Here is a 13188-nt window from a genome sequence, read left to right as displayed (position 1 = left end):
GCCTGATTCCCATTTTCTCAGAGTTAGCCTGGGGCCCTGAATTCTAGTCTCTGCCCTACCACATGGGAGTTAGGAGAGTGACTTATCTCTTTAGCCTCAGTTTGTGCATCTGCAAAATGGGCCCGTAACAGCCCTGACCTGGCAGGGGTTATCAGGGGCACGCAGGAGTCACTGCAGATAAATTGCCTATGGCACCCCCTTGGTGGAGAGCGTGTGCTCAGCAGTTGCCGATGTTTCTGCAGATCCTCGAGGCCTTTGCTGCCGACGACAGCGTCTTCGTGCAGAACTGCGGGCGGCTCATGGCCCTGAGCAACAACATCAAGACCATGTCCCACTTCGAGTTCCGTAACATCTGCGACACCAAGCTGGAGAGCATCGGCCAGAGGATCGCCTGCTATCAGGAGGTACCTGCGCCCGTGGGGCCTCGGCCCGGAGGACTCGGGTTGTACGGGTCGAGCCCCACCCCCCGCTTAGCTTAGACAAAGGGGAGGGTTTATGGGTTTAAAGTACTGAAGGACCCAGAGGGGAGCTGCAGGCCTGGCTGTGTCAGGTGCTGAGACAGGTAGCCCTGCCCCCAGAACCTGGCCTCCCTCCTTCTCTTGACTCTATTTTCCCGTGTGGACTTTGCTCTCAGGTGGGCCATTTTCATGTGGTGACCAAGGGGTCCCCAGTAGTAGCTCTGACCTTAACAGCCCGCATAGAAAAGGGACTGGATGAGAGCTCTTGTTGGCTTCGCTCGGGTGCCCTGCCCAGCCCCGTATCGGTCACTGCAGGGACGGGGAGGCAGCTTACCTGAGCCGCAGGGGCTGGGGTTGGGGAGAGGTGGTCCCTCCAGGGTGGCGCACATGCGCAGCTGAAGTGGGGCAATGGATGTGGGCCTCAGATTTTTTCAGACTTTCCCTGACGTCCGGACCCACGGAAAGGCAGAATAGGGGAATCCGCTCTTCCATTGGAGCTGTTCATGTTGCCCCATTTGGAGTGTCAGGCCTAGGCCAGGATGACGTGGGTACAGGGGACGGGCCAGGGTTCCCTGAGTCCTGAATCATGACCTCCCCGTCCCCACCTTTGTCAGTTTGCAGCCCAGCTGAAGAGCAGGGTCAGCCCACCCTTCAAACAGGCAACTCTGGAACCCCATCCGCTGTGTGGCCTGGACTTTTGCCCCACCAACTGCCACATCAACGTCATGGAAGTGTCCTACCCCAAGACCACTCCCTCCATCGGCAGGTCCTTCAGCATTCGCTTTGGTCGCAAACCCTCCCTCATTGGCCTTGACCCAGAGCAAGGTAACGGCATGTGTCTGTTAGAAATCGTGTTGGGATCCCACGCTACAGATACTGAACAGAAACATGTCTGGCAGCCGGTGGTCCAGGGCTGGAACAGTGGCTTCATAGTCAGTCATCAGGGGACCTAGGCTCCTGCCTTTCTACACCCTCATCTCTCTATGTGGCTTTCATCCTGAAGGATGCCTCATGGAACAGGATGGCTGCTGGAGTACCAGTCATCATGTCTGCCTTCCAGACAGGGAAAAAAATCACAGTAGTTAAAGACATATTAGCACCAAAGCAAAACTTCCTTCTGAAGTAATCTAGTGGGTTAAGATAATATTTAAAAGGGGAAATTTTCTCATTCATTGAGATCCTTAACGTGGGTTTATATATACGTTTGTCCAAGGGGATTGTGGGTGTCTGGGCACTGTTTCCAGGCGAGTTCTCCCTCTCTCCGTGCAGGCCACCTGAACCCTATGTCCTACACCCAGCACTGCATCACCACCATGGCGGCCCCCTCCTGGAAGTGCCTGCCTGCTGTGGACGGGGACCCTCAACGCCAAGGTCTCCAGGACAGCAGCACTGGGCCGGCCAATGGGGCTCTGGGCCCGGAGGACCGGGGCCTGAGCTTTCTCCTCAAGCAGGAGGACCGTGAGATCCAGGACGCCTACCTGCAGCTCTTCACCAAACTGGATGTGGCCCTGAAGGAGATGAAGCAGTATGTCACCCAGATCAACAGGTGAGCCCTGGCCCTGGGGGGGCGGGGGGGGGGAGTGGGGGGAGGGGCGTTAGAGTCAGGATGCTTTGTCGTGGGGAGCTGTCCTGTGCCTCACGGGCTATTTGTCAGCGTCCCTGGATGCCTGTAGCCTCCCTGTTCCCCGGCTGCGAGAAGCACAAATATCTGCAGACGTTGCCAGACGCCCCCTCGGGGTATTTGGGTGTATGAAACCACCCCCGACCGAGAGCCGCTTTTCTCATGAAGTAACGGGGGTAGGCAGCAACCCTCAGCACAGGCTATTTGGTGAGCGGTTTGGGGGACTTGATAATTGGAACAGAGAGCGAGATGGCAGGACACGATGTCCCTTCAGTGTGATGGAGCTGGGCACACATATGGCAGCACGTGCCAAGTGTGCTCGCCCACACTTGGATCAGCGGCGCTCTGGGTGTCCCTCACTGCTCCACGGCGGGCGGTGCGGGTGGAGGCTGGTGACAGGCCGCCTGGGGGACGCAGATGGCTACATGCAGGGGGAGGGCGATTCCAGAGGACAAAGGACCTGGTTTCTTCAATACGTGATGGGGTGGGGAGGAGGAAGAGGGTGATCTGATAGAGAAGAGATTTGGGAGACGTACCAAGCAAACCGTGCATCTGGACCTGGCTAGGGTTCTGTTTCTCACGCACCATCTGAGAACAGACGCGTGCGAGACCCTCAGGGACATTGGAACATGGACCAGGTACCAGACGACACTGAGGCGTCATTAATTTTGCTAGGCAGGTAGGAGCAGGCTGGTTAGGTTTAAAGCAGGGTTCCTCGACCTCAGCGCTGTCGATGTGGGCGCTGGGTTATCCTCGGAGGGGCTGTCGGGTGCCTCATATACTCCGCAGCATCCCTGGGGCCTGCTCATCCCTGGGGCCTTGAACTCGGTGTAACTTGGTGGTGAAACAGAGAACCTCTGTATCTCATGCCCCCTACAGGAGGGACTGTGTATGTACACCTGCCAAGTTGCTAGTGGGATTCTCAGGGAAGGGACACAGAGCATTTGATGGCTCCCTCTGTTAGGGTCAAAGGTGAGGCCTGAGGTCAGGGCCTTGCCCGGAGCCTTCACGGAGCCCACGGGCACGTGATTTTAAAGTCCAGGTCTTCGCTCCCACAGGCTGCTGTCCACCATCACGGAGCCCACCTCTGGGGGGTCCTGCGATCCGCCCCTGGCCGAGGAGGCCTCGTCCTCCCCGCCGGTCAGCGAGGAGAGTGAGATGGACAGGACCGACCACGGGGGCATGAAGAAAGTGTGCTTCAAGGTGTCTGAGGAGGATCAGGAGGACTCGGGTCATGACACCATGAGCTACCGTGACTCCTACAGGTGGGGCCCCCGTGGGCGTCCTGCGGGCTTTGGCGTGGAGGGCCAGCGGGACAGCTGAGGCCGCTGACTTGTGGGAAAGTCAGAATCAGAGGGACATTTCCCAGGAAGCAGGGGGATGGGGCAGCGTCGCCAGACCCTGTGGTTCCGGGGGTTACCTGAGCCCTCAAAGCCGCCCAGCTGCCCCGCCCACCCCGCCCCGAGGCTGATGTTTCATGGTCTGTCCCCTTGTGGCCACCACCCACCCGTTCCGCTCCACTTCCACGCTGCACTCGCTGGCGGAACGCGGCCGGAGGAAAAGTCTGCATCTTGGCGTGGCTCAAAGCGCCCGTGGCGTCTGCAGCGGGCGGTTTATTTTCTCTCGGCCCGAGGAGGAGGACGATTTCTTTTTCCTCCGAACTCCGAGAGGATCGGAATTGTTTTTCTGCTGGTTAAGCTCATTATAACGAGATCAGTGAAGTCCTAATTAGTGGATTAAATGGACTAAAAACTCAATTTCCTGTAATAAGACGTACAGCGGGTAAGTGGAAGTCCTTCCCACAAATCAGCAAGCCCCGCGGGCTCCTGGGAAAGGTGGCGGGACGTGTGGAACGTGGGGGTGGGGGCGCGTCAGCTGTGTGCGGGCAGAGCGCAGAACTGACGGCGTCTGGCGAGAAAGGCCCGCGCCCCAGGCCTCCGGCACCCGTGTCCTTTCCGTCCTCCAGGGTCTGACCAGCCCGTGCTTCGGGCGCGGCTTCTCCATAACCGGGTGTTCCCAGCACCTCGTGTCCATGGCCCGAGACTTCTCCGTCTCTCTGGGTCTCCATTCTTACGTGTCTGGGCCCTCCGGTTCTTTCTTTTACTGTCAAAAGGCGAAGGGAAGAATGTCAGGGTTGTGGCTTTTGGTCTCTGTGCCTTCTGAGTTGCTGGGATACAGGCTCAGAGGACGCAGTCCCTGTCCTTGTGAGGTCCCCAGCCAGGCTGGGGAGGCAGGACACGCAGCCGTGTGGTTGAGTGTGGCAGGTGCACACGTGTCCAGGGACCGGGCTATGCAACGAGGGGCGTGGCAGGGGTGTGCACCCAGATGAGAGCCGTCTGCTGCCCTCCCGCTGGCTCTGCATTTCTGAGCAGGGCCGGAAATGTTTCTCCGCTGCCGGAACACCCAGCAGGCCGCCCTTCCCCGTCCCTGGCACTGGCAGCCGGCCTGCAGCACCACCCAGGGCCGGTCGCCCACCCGAGGAGCCAGGAGTTCTGTCCACGCTCCAGGAGGCGGGTCCTGGGTGCCGGGAGCAGAGGTGTGGGCTGGAGGGTGACCGCCGTCTTCCTCTCCGCCCCTTCGCAGTGAGTGCAACAGCAACCGGGACTCCGTCCTGTCGTACACCAGCGTGCGAAGCAACAGCTCCTACCTGGGCAGCGACGAGATGGGCTCTGGTGAGTGCAGCGCGCCCCCCCCGCGGCCACCGCGCGAGATGTTGTTTGAGTTCCAGTTTATTACACTTTACTCTGCGGTGTCTCATTTCATGTCACGTTTGCATAGTGTGATCATGTCTTGCCTTTCATTCACTCCCTGGGCACATGTTATGGAGCACAAGAGACCCTGGCCCTCATGGAGCCAATGTTCCCCACACATGTCGTGTGTCGTGGGCACGGAGCTGATGAAATGCACACGGTGCAGCTAGAGATTGTGATGAGTTGCTGTGACGTCACCAAAACAGGGTGACCCGATGGTTTCCATAAAAGCAGCTTGTTTGCAAACCAGACATTCAGATGACACGGAAGAGCTCAAAAGAAGTACATGAACATTAGGTCCCCCAGAAGTGACCACCAGGGACATTTGGAGACCATGGGTGGCTACGTACTTCTGCACAAATGGACACGTGGGCGGATGGCTGGGTGGATAAACAGACATAAAGAATACCCCACGAATCAGGTTACACTGTCCTTAAGAGCTTTTTCTGAGGGACTGAAATTTGTTTTGATTTTGGTTTCATTGATTTCAGCCTCTAACGATTCTATTTTGTGAGCAGGTCATACATCTGCGTGGTTTATGACCGTGAAGGCGCGAGAGGGCGGGCGGGGACAGGCCTCCCGCACACCCTTCCCACCCACCCACCTGCTGCCCAGGCTCCCCGAGTCCCGGCTGCCTGGGGTGACCTTCCAGTGGTAGTCTGGGCATAAAAATTTAATTTTAATTTTTTTTCCCAATTTAACGGCAGAAAAAGCAGCTCAAGTAAAACCGAAGCTGTTGCTGAACTTGAGATAAATATTTCATCACATAAGATGCGCAGCTAGATACACACCATCCCTCAGGAGGTTTTAGGGAGGATGGGGCCCATGGCAGCGGGTTGGGCTGACACAGCTCGGGGGGGTAGATCCGGAGGCCTGGAGCCCCGCCCTGTCTCTCTGGCTCGCAGCCTCCTCACACACGGGCAGTGTGGGGAATGATAACGATGGCCTACAGCTGTAGCGCGTTACCTCCTGTTGCCTATTTTGAAGGTGAAGGAACTGAGGCCCAGAGAGGCCAAGGGCTTTGCCCAGGGCCACAGAGCCAGGGCCCGAGTCTGTCAGGCCCCAGACCCACCGTGGGTTTTGGGGCTCTGTACTTACGTCGTCTTCTTGGGAAGGACGTCGGGAGGGCACGAGATGGGGCAGGAGTTGTTCGCTGATGGCTGCGGCTCCTTCCCTCTGCCAGGGGACGAGCTGCCCTGTGACATGCGGATTCCGTCGGACAAGCAGGACAAGCTGCACGGCTGCCTGGAGCATCTGTTTAACCAGGTAGGACCTTTGTGCCCACCCCGGCCTGACCTTGGGTTCCCTCCGTCACCCCTGGTGAGAACCCAGGAGCCAGGGCAGGGGCCGTGGATCAGGGGTCTCTGCAGCTTGGAGGGCCGAGGGGCCCCACTAACCCCGCGCTTCTGCCGGCCAGGTGGACTCCATCCACGCGCTCCTCAAGGGGGCCGTCATGAGCAGGGCTTTCGAAGAGACCAAGCATTTCCCCATGGACCACAGTTTGCAAGGTGAGCACAGGGGCGCCCCCTGCAGGGCTCGGAATGACCTCCAGCGTCCAGCCAGGAGACAGCAATGATGGGGACCACGTTCGGGGTGGGGGCAGGACACGGCTCACACCCTTAGCTCTGCCCCTCTCCTGCCCCATGGCTGGTGGGCTCTTCTGGGGGTCGGCAAGTCCAGCCACGGGCCCAGTGCAGCCCGCAGCCTGGTTCTGTGTAGACTGTGGCCTGACAGGCATGCTTTCGCTTACGAAGAGCAGTGAACACAGAACAGAATGAAGAAACAAAGGACATGAGACAGAGGCCGTGTGCCCTGCAGAGCCTGAAACTGGCCCTTGCTGGCTCTCCACAGCGAAAATGCATGGGGCCCTGGGCCGGTCCTCGGCCGCTCTGGGCTGCGGTCTGTCCATCCGTCCGTCCGCACGTGGCAGGTGGGGAGGGAACGGAGCTCGGTTGGCCAGACCTCAGCGCCTTCAGCCCTCCTCCGTCACTTGCCCCGGATTCACCGAATCTACCCACACGCTCACAGTTTTAAAAACCATGTTATTTGCTGCCTGCGTTATTATGGACATAACTTTTGTGAAAAACCGTCACCCTTGTAAAAATTGAATTATTAAGGGAACTTACTGAACTCCCTATATACGGAAGACCTGTGTAGCATGCCATAAAAAACAGTGACCCTGGTAAGGTCAACGGGAACAGCCACAAAACAGTGCCACCGCACTGCAGTCGGGCACCGGTCCCTGCCCAGCGTGATCCGTTCCTCCCCGAGTGGGGTCCGTGGTTAGAGAAGGCGCTGAGGGCTTAGCAGCACCAAACGGAGACTTTCTTCTGGAGATGAGTGAGAGCAAAGGAACTGACGTGTGTGTCCCCCCACCTGCCTTCCCTCTCATTTACCCACCCACCCACCCACCCATCCGTCCATGCACCCACCATCCATGCATCTGTATCCCTCCAGGAAATAATTCCCAGGAGCCAGCTTGTGCCAGGCCTTGTGCTGGGCGCTGCGGACCCTCAGAGGAATGCGGCACTGCCCCTGACCTCCAGGAGCTCCCAGCTGGGTGCAGGGGATAGGGAAAGGAACAGGGAGTTGCTCCTGAATAAGGGTGGGAAGTGTGAAGAGTTGGGGTGCCCTGGCGCGGCTGCCCCTCCTGCTGTCTCAGGATCACGTCTTCCAGGGACGGACCTGAGGACGCAGAGACAGCAAACCCGGAGGCACCCAACCACAGATCCCTCAGGAACCTGGGCCCTGTAGCAGGGATGAGGCCCAAGAGACAGGGGCCTGTGTCTGCTTGGCCTTGGAACGGTCTTGCTGGGGCCAGGTCCAAGTCCCAGCTCCGTCACTACCCAGCTGTGTGACTCTGGGCGGGGCACCTTCCCCTTCTGTGCCTGGGCTTCCTCCTCTGTGTAGGGAGAAGGTTAGACTAGGTTCTGACTCCTGTGTCTGCTTGATTGATGTGGCTGCGAGGAGATAGTACCTAAGAATCCTTCTGTGACGACATCCATGCTTAGGAGAAGGGAATGCAGCAATTGATTTGTGATGTCTGCACTGCCTTGGTTCCGCTGTGAGGAGTCATGCCTCAGACCAGAAGGAAGGGGTGCAGAGGTCGATGAGTGATGTCTGCCGTGGGTATGGCACTGTGAATCAGCAGCACACTTGCCATGCCGTGTATTTGCTCCCCTCTGTGGGCCAGGTAGTACCCGGGAGTCCTGCCAGCATCCTCGGTCTCAGATTCTGAGGATTCTGAGCCTTGGAGTCTGGTGACGGGACGTAGGCCTTTGTGCCACCGTTCCCCAAAGCCACCTCCATCCCTTTCCTGTCCTCACACCGCTCTCCTACCCCAGAGTTCAAACAGAAAGAAGACTGCACAATGCGTGGCCGGAGCCTGATCCAGATCAGCATCCAGGAGGACCCCTGGAACCTCCCCAACTCCATCAAGACCCTGGTGGACAACATCCAGAAATACGTGGAAGGTCGGTTGGGTGGGGAGGGGTAACTTGGGGGGATTTGTGGCCGTCGGGTCTTAATGTGGCCTGTGGCAGGGCCAGAAGTGGGTCCGTCTCCGTGTCCCACGTCTGTCCATGCCCGGGGAGGGCGAGAAGAACAGGTGCCCCTTTCTCAGCTGAGTGTCCTGCCCGGGGACTAGACACCCCGGAACTGCTGGTTTTGTGCCCAGGGCTCCCCTGCAGAGTGAGGGGGCTGAGAAGGCTGCAGGTACTCCTCCTCAGCTTCAAGGTCACAAGCGAGGGGCCCCCTGATCAGACTTGGGCCCACAGATAGGTTTTAATATTATAGCGTAGAAGAAAATGTGAATCGGCTGTCAGTGTTTTATTATTGGAAATAACCACGTAAAAATCTAGATTTCCGGCCGCTCTTGAACAGCCGGGAGACCTGGCACCACAGTCCCACGTGGGAGGGGATGAGTGGCAGCTACCGTCTTAAGTGGGAGAGCCCCCACCACTCCCTGCTTCCAGGCGTCTGCCTCACAGGAAGCAGGCGACATCTACGCTACCTCTCTGGCCCTTGGCAGCGTTGAAGTCCCGGACTCCTGGCTTAGCAGGAGCCTAGGCCAGGGAGCATTTGCTCAGGCCAGCAGGGGGCGCACAGCTGCAGAGCCGCTCCCCCAGGAGCAGCGGACTCTGAGCTGGCCTTTCAGACTTTTCCTTTTAGCCCTTCCGGGCCTAAGAGCCGTGTTTTGAAGAAAAGAGACCAGGATGTTAGGCCTGTGTCCAGAAGGCCTGAGCTTCGTCTCCGAGTGTGCAGAGGGCTGTGGCTGCGTGCTCATGTGAGCTTACGTGCACCTGTGTGTATGTGCACGTGCAAGCCTGTGCCCACACGCGTGTACAAGGTGTGGGCTGGGGGCTCTGGCCCAGGAGTTGCAGGGGCTGGTTTTAGTCTCTCTTTGGTGGGTGTATACAAACAGCTGGGATGCAGCTAAGAGTTGGGGTTCCGTCCCCTGGAAGTTGGGGGTTTCTATAATTCATCCAACATCCAATCGGAGCCTCTTCAGCACAACTGTACATACGTGCCCAGCGTACCGGGTGTCACCACGCAGGGTTCAGCTCAGGCTGCAGGGAGGGCCCAGCTCTGCTGGAGTTCCCTGCTAACCCCTCTGGGCCCACCCTTTTCTCTCCGTTCCTTCTCCTGCCAGATGGGAAGAACCAGCTGCTCCTGGCCCTGCTGAAGTGCACAGGTGAGGGCTGTGACGGGGCAGCCATCTGTGACGGGCACATGCCCAGCTGCACCCAGGGGAGGCCACCCTGGCCACGGGTGCTCGTGACTGCAGCCCAGGGGAGGTCCCTTCTGTTGGCTGAGGTCGCAGTGGGGGAGGGGGAGGGCAACACCGGGCCTCTCACACCTCTAAGAACTGCAAAGACCTCAGGGGTCGTTTCCTCCTCCTGAGTGCGGGGGGGTGGGGGACCAGTCTCAGGGCCCTGGAACTGGAGCCCTGTGTCTGTCTCATCACCTCCCAGGCCTGGGCAGATCTTGAGGAGGACACAGGACAGAGGACCGGTGACTAGACAGGGAGTTTGCCAGTCGAGGCCGCAGCCCTGCCTGGGACTCTTCCCCGGCAGACAGTGGGGAGGAGGAAAGGGCAGAGGGTGGGCCTGGGGAAGTGGGGAGGTGTTCTTGGCCCCTCCCTTGTTTTCAGAACTTCCTCTCCACGGAGGGGCAGCCAGAATAGGGTCTAGGTCAGAACCGGTGTCTGAGAACCAGTTGGCCAGAGCCAGTCATCAAAAATAATCCCTCCCAGAAGATCGGGACCGTGAATGAGCGATTGCCCAAAATTGTCCGGTTCCGCAAACCATGTCAAGAGCAGGGGCAAGGGAGGGGCAGGCGGGAGGAAGGCGCGCTCCTCAGAAATGGAGCAGACAGTAAACTGCACTTCTTAAACTGTGGAGCTCGGCAGCGTTGCCTGGCGCCGTTGGCCTCCAGCCAGTCAAGGTGGAGGAAACCCCTGGCCCGTGGGGAGAGGACTGAGCGAGGGTGTTGGGACGCCGAGGGAGAGTCACAAAGCAGATGGGTTGTCGAGAGACTGGAGTTCAAAGTGGCTTGCTTTTGGAGAGTTAATTTTTGTGGGGTTGGCGTTTGGTGGCCGGGATTCATCTTTGGCAAGTTGGCCCCAGATAGGTGGCCCGCTGGGCCCAGAGGTGGGTTCTGGGTCAGGGCTGTGGGGCTCGGGGCTGCCGATGGCGTGGGAGCCACCTGCCCAGTGAGCCCCTTCCCACCCCCCAGACACCGAGCTGCAGCTGCGGAGGGACACCATCTTCTGCCAGGCCCTGGTGGCTGCCGTGTGCACCTTCTCCGAGCAGCTGCTGGCAGCCCTCAGCTACCGCTACAACAACAACGGGGAGTACGAGGAGAGCAGCCGGGACGCCAGCCGCAAGTGGCTGGAGCAGGTGGCGGCCAACGGCGTCCTGCTGCACTGCCAGTCCCTGCTGTCCCCGGCCGCAGTGGTGAGTGCGGGGGAGAAGGATGGGGGGCGCTGGGAGCCCAGGCAGGAGAGCTCCCGCCCACTCACTCGGACTCTCCTCGTGTGCTCGGCAGCTGTTTATCGAGCACCTACTGTGTGCCACCGTTACAGGTGCTGGGGATCCAGCTGCGGGCAAAGCAGGGTCGTTGTTCTCCGGGGTCCTAAATCCTAGTGTGTGTGTGAGAGGGGGGGTGCGCCAGTGAGTGGAGTGAAACAAGTGGGGTGGACCAGCAGCCCCCAGCCAGGGCAGTCTTACCTCCCAGGGGCCACTTGGCCAGGTCTGGTGGTCATTTCCGGTTGTCACGACAGATGAGGGGAGAGGAGGACCTACTGGTGTCTAGTGAGTAGTGACTGGGGATGCTGCCAGGTGTCGTACAATGCACAGCAGAGTTCCCCCTGCCCCCTCCCCCAGTTACCTGGCCCTGAATGTCAGTGGTGTCACACCTGAGAAACCCCCGTATATAGTGATAAGGTAGTGATAAGGGCCACGGAGAAAAGTCAAGCAGGAAAGGGGACAGGAAGGGGTGGGGTGGCAGTTGAAAGTTGCAGTAAGGCAGCCAACGAGGGCCTCACCGAGAGGGTAACTTCTGCCCTAGGAATGAAACGGGGAGGGAGCAAGCCCTGAGGCTGTTTCGAGGAGGCTTTCAGGCCCAGAGAACAGCAGGTGCAAAGGCCTCGAGGCAGTGGCTGAGGAAGGACCAGGTGGCCCTGTGGGGTTTTTTTTTTTTTTTTTTTTTACCACCGACACCCTGAGGCCTGGGCAGCTGCGTTTGGACTCTGGGAGCCTGACTCCAGGCCCACGAACCCCTAGGCGGCCCTGCGCCCTCTGCATCCCCTTTACCCTGCTCCCTCTGTCCCACCACTCTCAGGGCTCAGGGCAGGGCCATCTGCTGGCTCCTAGGAGGCAGAACCCAGGACTCATCATTCAGGGGTGCTGGGTCCCAGAGCTGATGTCCCCAGAAATAAAGCCTGCATCATTGCTCCGGACTGTTGGCTCCTGCACCCCGTGTGCACAGGCTGGAGCTCCCCACCCCTATGGCTCCGAGCCTGCTATACATGTTCCCAGGCAGGGTCAAAGCCAGCGCTGCTGGCTCTTAGGAGAGCATGGCCTTGGTGCACCCCCTGCTGGCCACTTTTGCACACGGGCGCTGTCTGGCTGGAGATCTGTTCTCACCTGCTTCCTGCAAAGTACCTGGAAAGGCAGCCAGGAACACCCAGCCCTTACCCTCCATCCTCAGATGGGACCCCCGGGGCCCAGCGCATTAATCACCACTCACCACGCCATGCCAGGCTCTGAGCTGGGTGCTGGGTGTCTGAGGCTCCCGTTTTAGTGGGGGAAGCAGGTTGGGAAGAAGGAAAGAAGGAAAGAAAGGAAAGGAAGGAAGGAAGGAAGGAAGAGGGAGAATAGATGGCAAGAGGGGAGTTATGCAGAAGGCTTGGAAGGTGGTTGAGCTTCTTTGGATTGAAGTGGTCAGAGAGGACCTCTCTTGAGGCTGTGACAGAGAGGTGACATTTGAGCCGAGACCCGAACACCAGGACAGCCCGCCAGGTGAATGGTCTGAGGAAGGGAGTGCTGGGCAGAGGGACCAGCTTGTGCACAGGTGCCGCCGGACAGAGACCAGTGCGGCCAGAGGGGGTGGGGGACGAGGTCAGCGGGGCCACGTCTGCAGGGCCCGGGACATTACTCTGGGAGCAGAGGGGGAGTCTGGATGGAGGCTTGCAGCAGGTGCAGGATGTAATTGAGTTAAGTTTCTCAAAGATAGCCTGTGGTCACGGGGGACCCCCAGGGTCTGACTCTAGGCTTGACAGCCCCTAGGCGGCCCTGCCCTCTCCACATCCTTGGTTTATCCCTGGCTGCCCTTCGCTCAGGGGGAAGGGTGGCACAGGGAGACTGTGAAGAGGCTGGGGTGGTCCTCCTGGAGAGAGGACGGGGTCTTGTGTTGGGGGTGGTGAGGAGGTTGAAGGGGTGGATGGACATGGGGTACGCTTTGGAGGTCAACCCATCAGGACTTGGTGATGGGCTGCGTATGGCACGAGGGGAGAGAGGGGTCAAGAAGTCCTTCAGGACAAAGGTTTGGGGCTTGGGCTGCTGGACGGATGCTGGTGTGTGCTTTGTGAGATGGGGCCAACTGGCGGGGAGGGGTGAGGAGGAGAACAAGGCCTGCTCTGGGCTTGTTGGGTTGAGATGGCTGAGCGGGATTGTGGGTGGGCCGGGTAGGAGGGCCACCCCGCATGTCAGAGCAGGCTGGGTTCCGGCCCTGGAGCTGCAGGACTGGCACACACCAGCTCACACCCAGCCCCGGAGAGCCCAGCACAGGCCCCACGCCTGCGCGCCCTCAGCCTGCGGTGCCGACCAGAGCTGAGTCGCAGCATCTGTGCATGAGA

General features: G+C 59.3%; 1 protein-coding gene across 2 annotated transcripts in view; it reads left to right on the top strand.

The window, feature by feature from the left end:
- PREX1 (phosphatidylinositol-3,4,5-trisphosphate dependent Rac exchange factor 1) overlaps positions 1-13188 on the top strand; it is a 171442-nt gene that overhangs the window by 150009 nt on the left and 8245 nt on the right. For both annotated transcript variants that reach the window (XM_036009946.1, XM_028523978.2), the window contains exons 23-32: positions 243-404; positions 1073-1283; positions 1728-2004; positions 3138-3344; positions 4663-4751; positions 6013-6095; positions 6247-6337; positions 8174-8302; positions 9481-9522; positions 10566-10786. In XM_036009946.1, the coding sequence (XP_035865839.1) occupies positions 243-404; positions 1073-1283; positions 1728-2004; positions 3138-3344; positions 4663-4751; positions 6013-6095; positions 6247-6337; positions 8174-8302; positions 9481-9522; positions 10566-10786 (1512 nt within the window). The remainder of the gene's footprint in view (positions 1-242; positions 405-1072; positions 1284-1727; positions 2005-3137; positions 3345-4662; positions 4752-6012; positions 6096-6246; positions 6338-8173; positions 8303-9480; positions 9523-10565; positions 10787-13188) is intronic.

The sequence above is a fragment of the Phyllostomus discolor genome, chromosome 9, assembly GCF_004126475.2.
Source record: "Phyllostomus discolor isolate MPI-MPIP mPhyDis1 chromosome 9, mPhyDis1.pri.v3, whole genome shotgun sequence".
NCBI classification, from domain to species: Eukaryota; Metazoa; Chordata; class Mammalia; order Chiroptera; family Phyllostomidae; genus Phyllostomus; species Phyllostomus discolor.
Note: the sequence above shows the minus strand (reverse complement) of the source record. Positions and strands in the feature narration are given on the sequence as shown.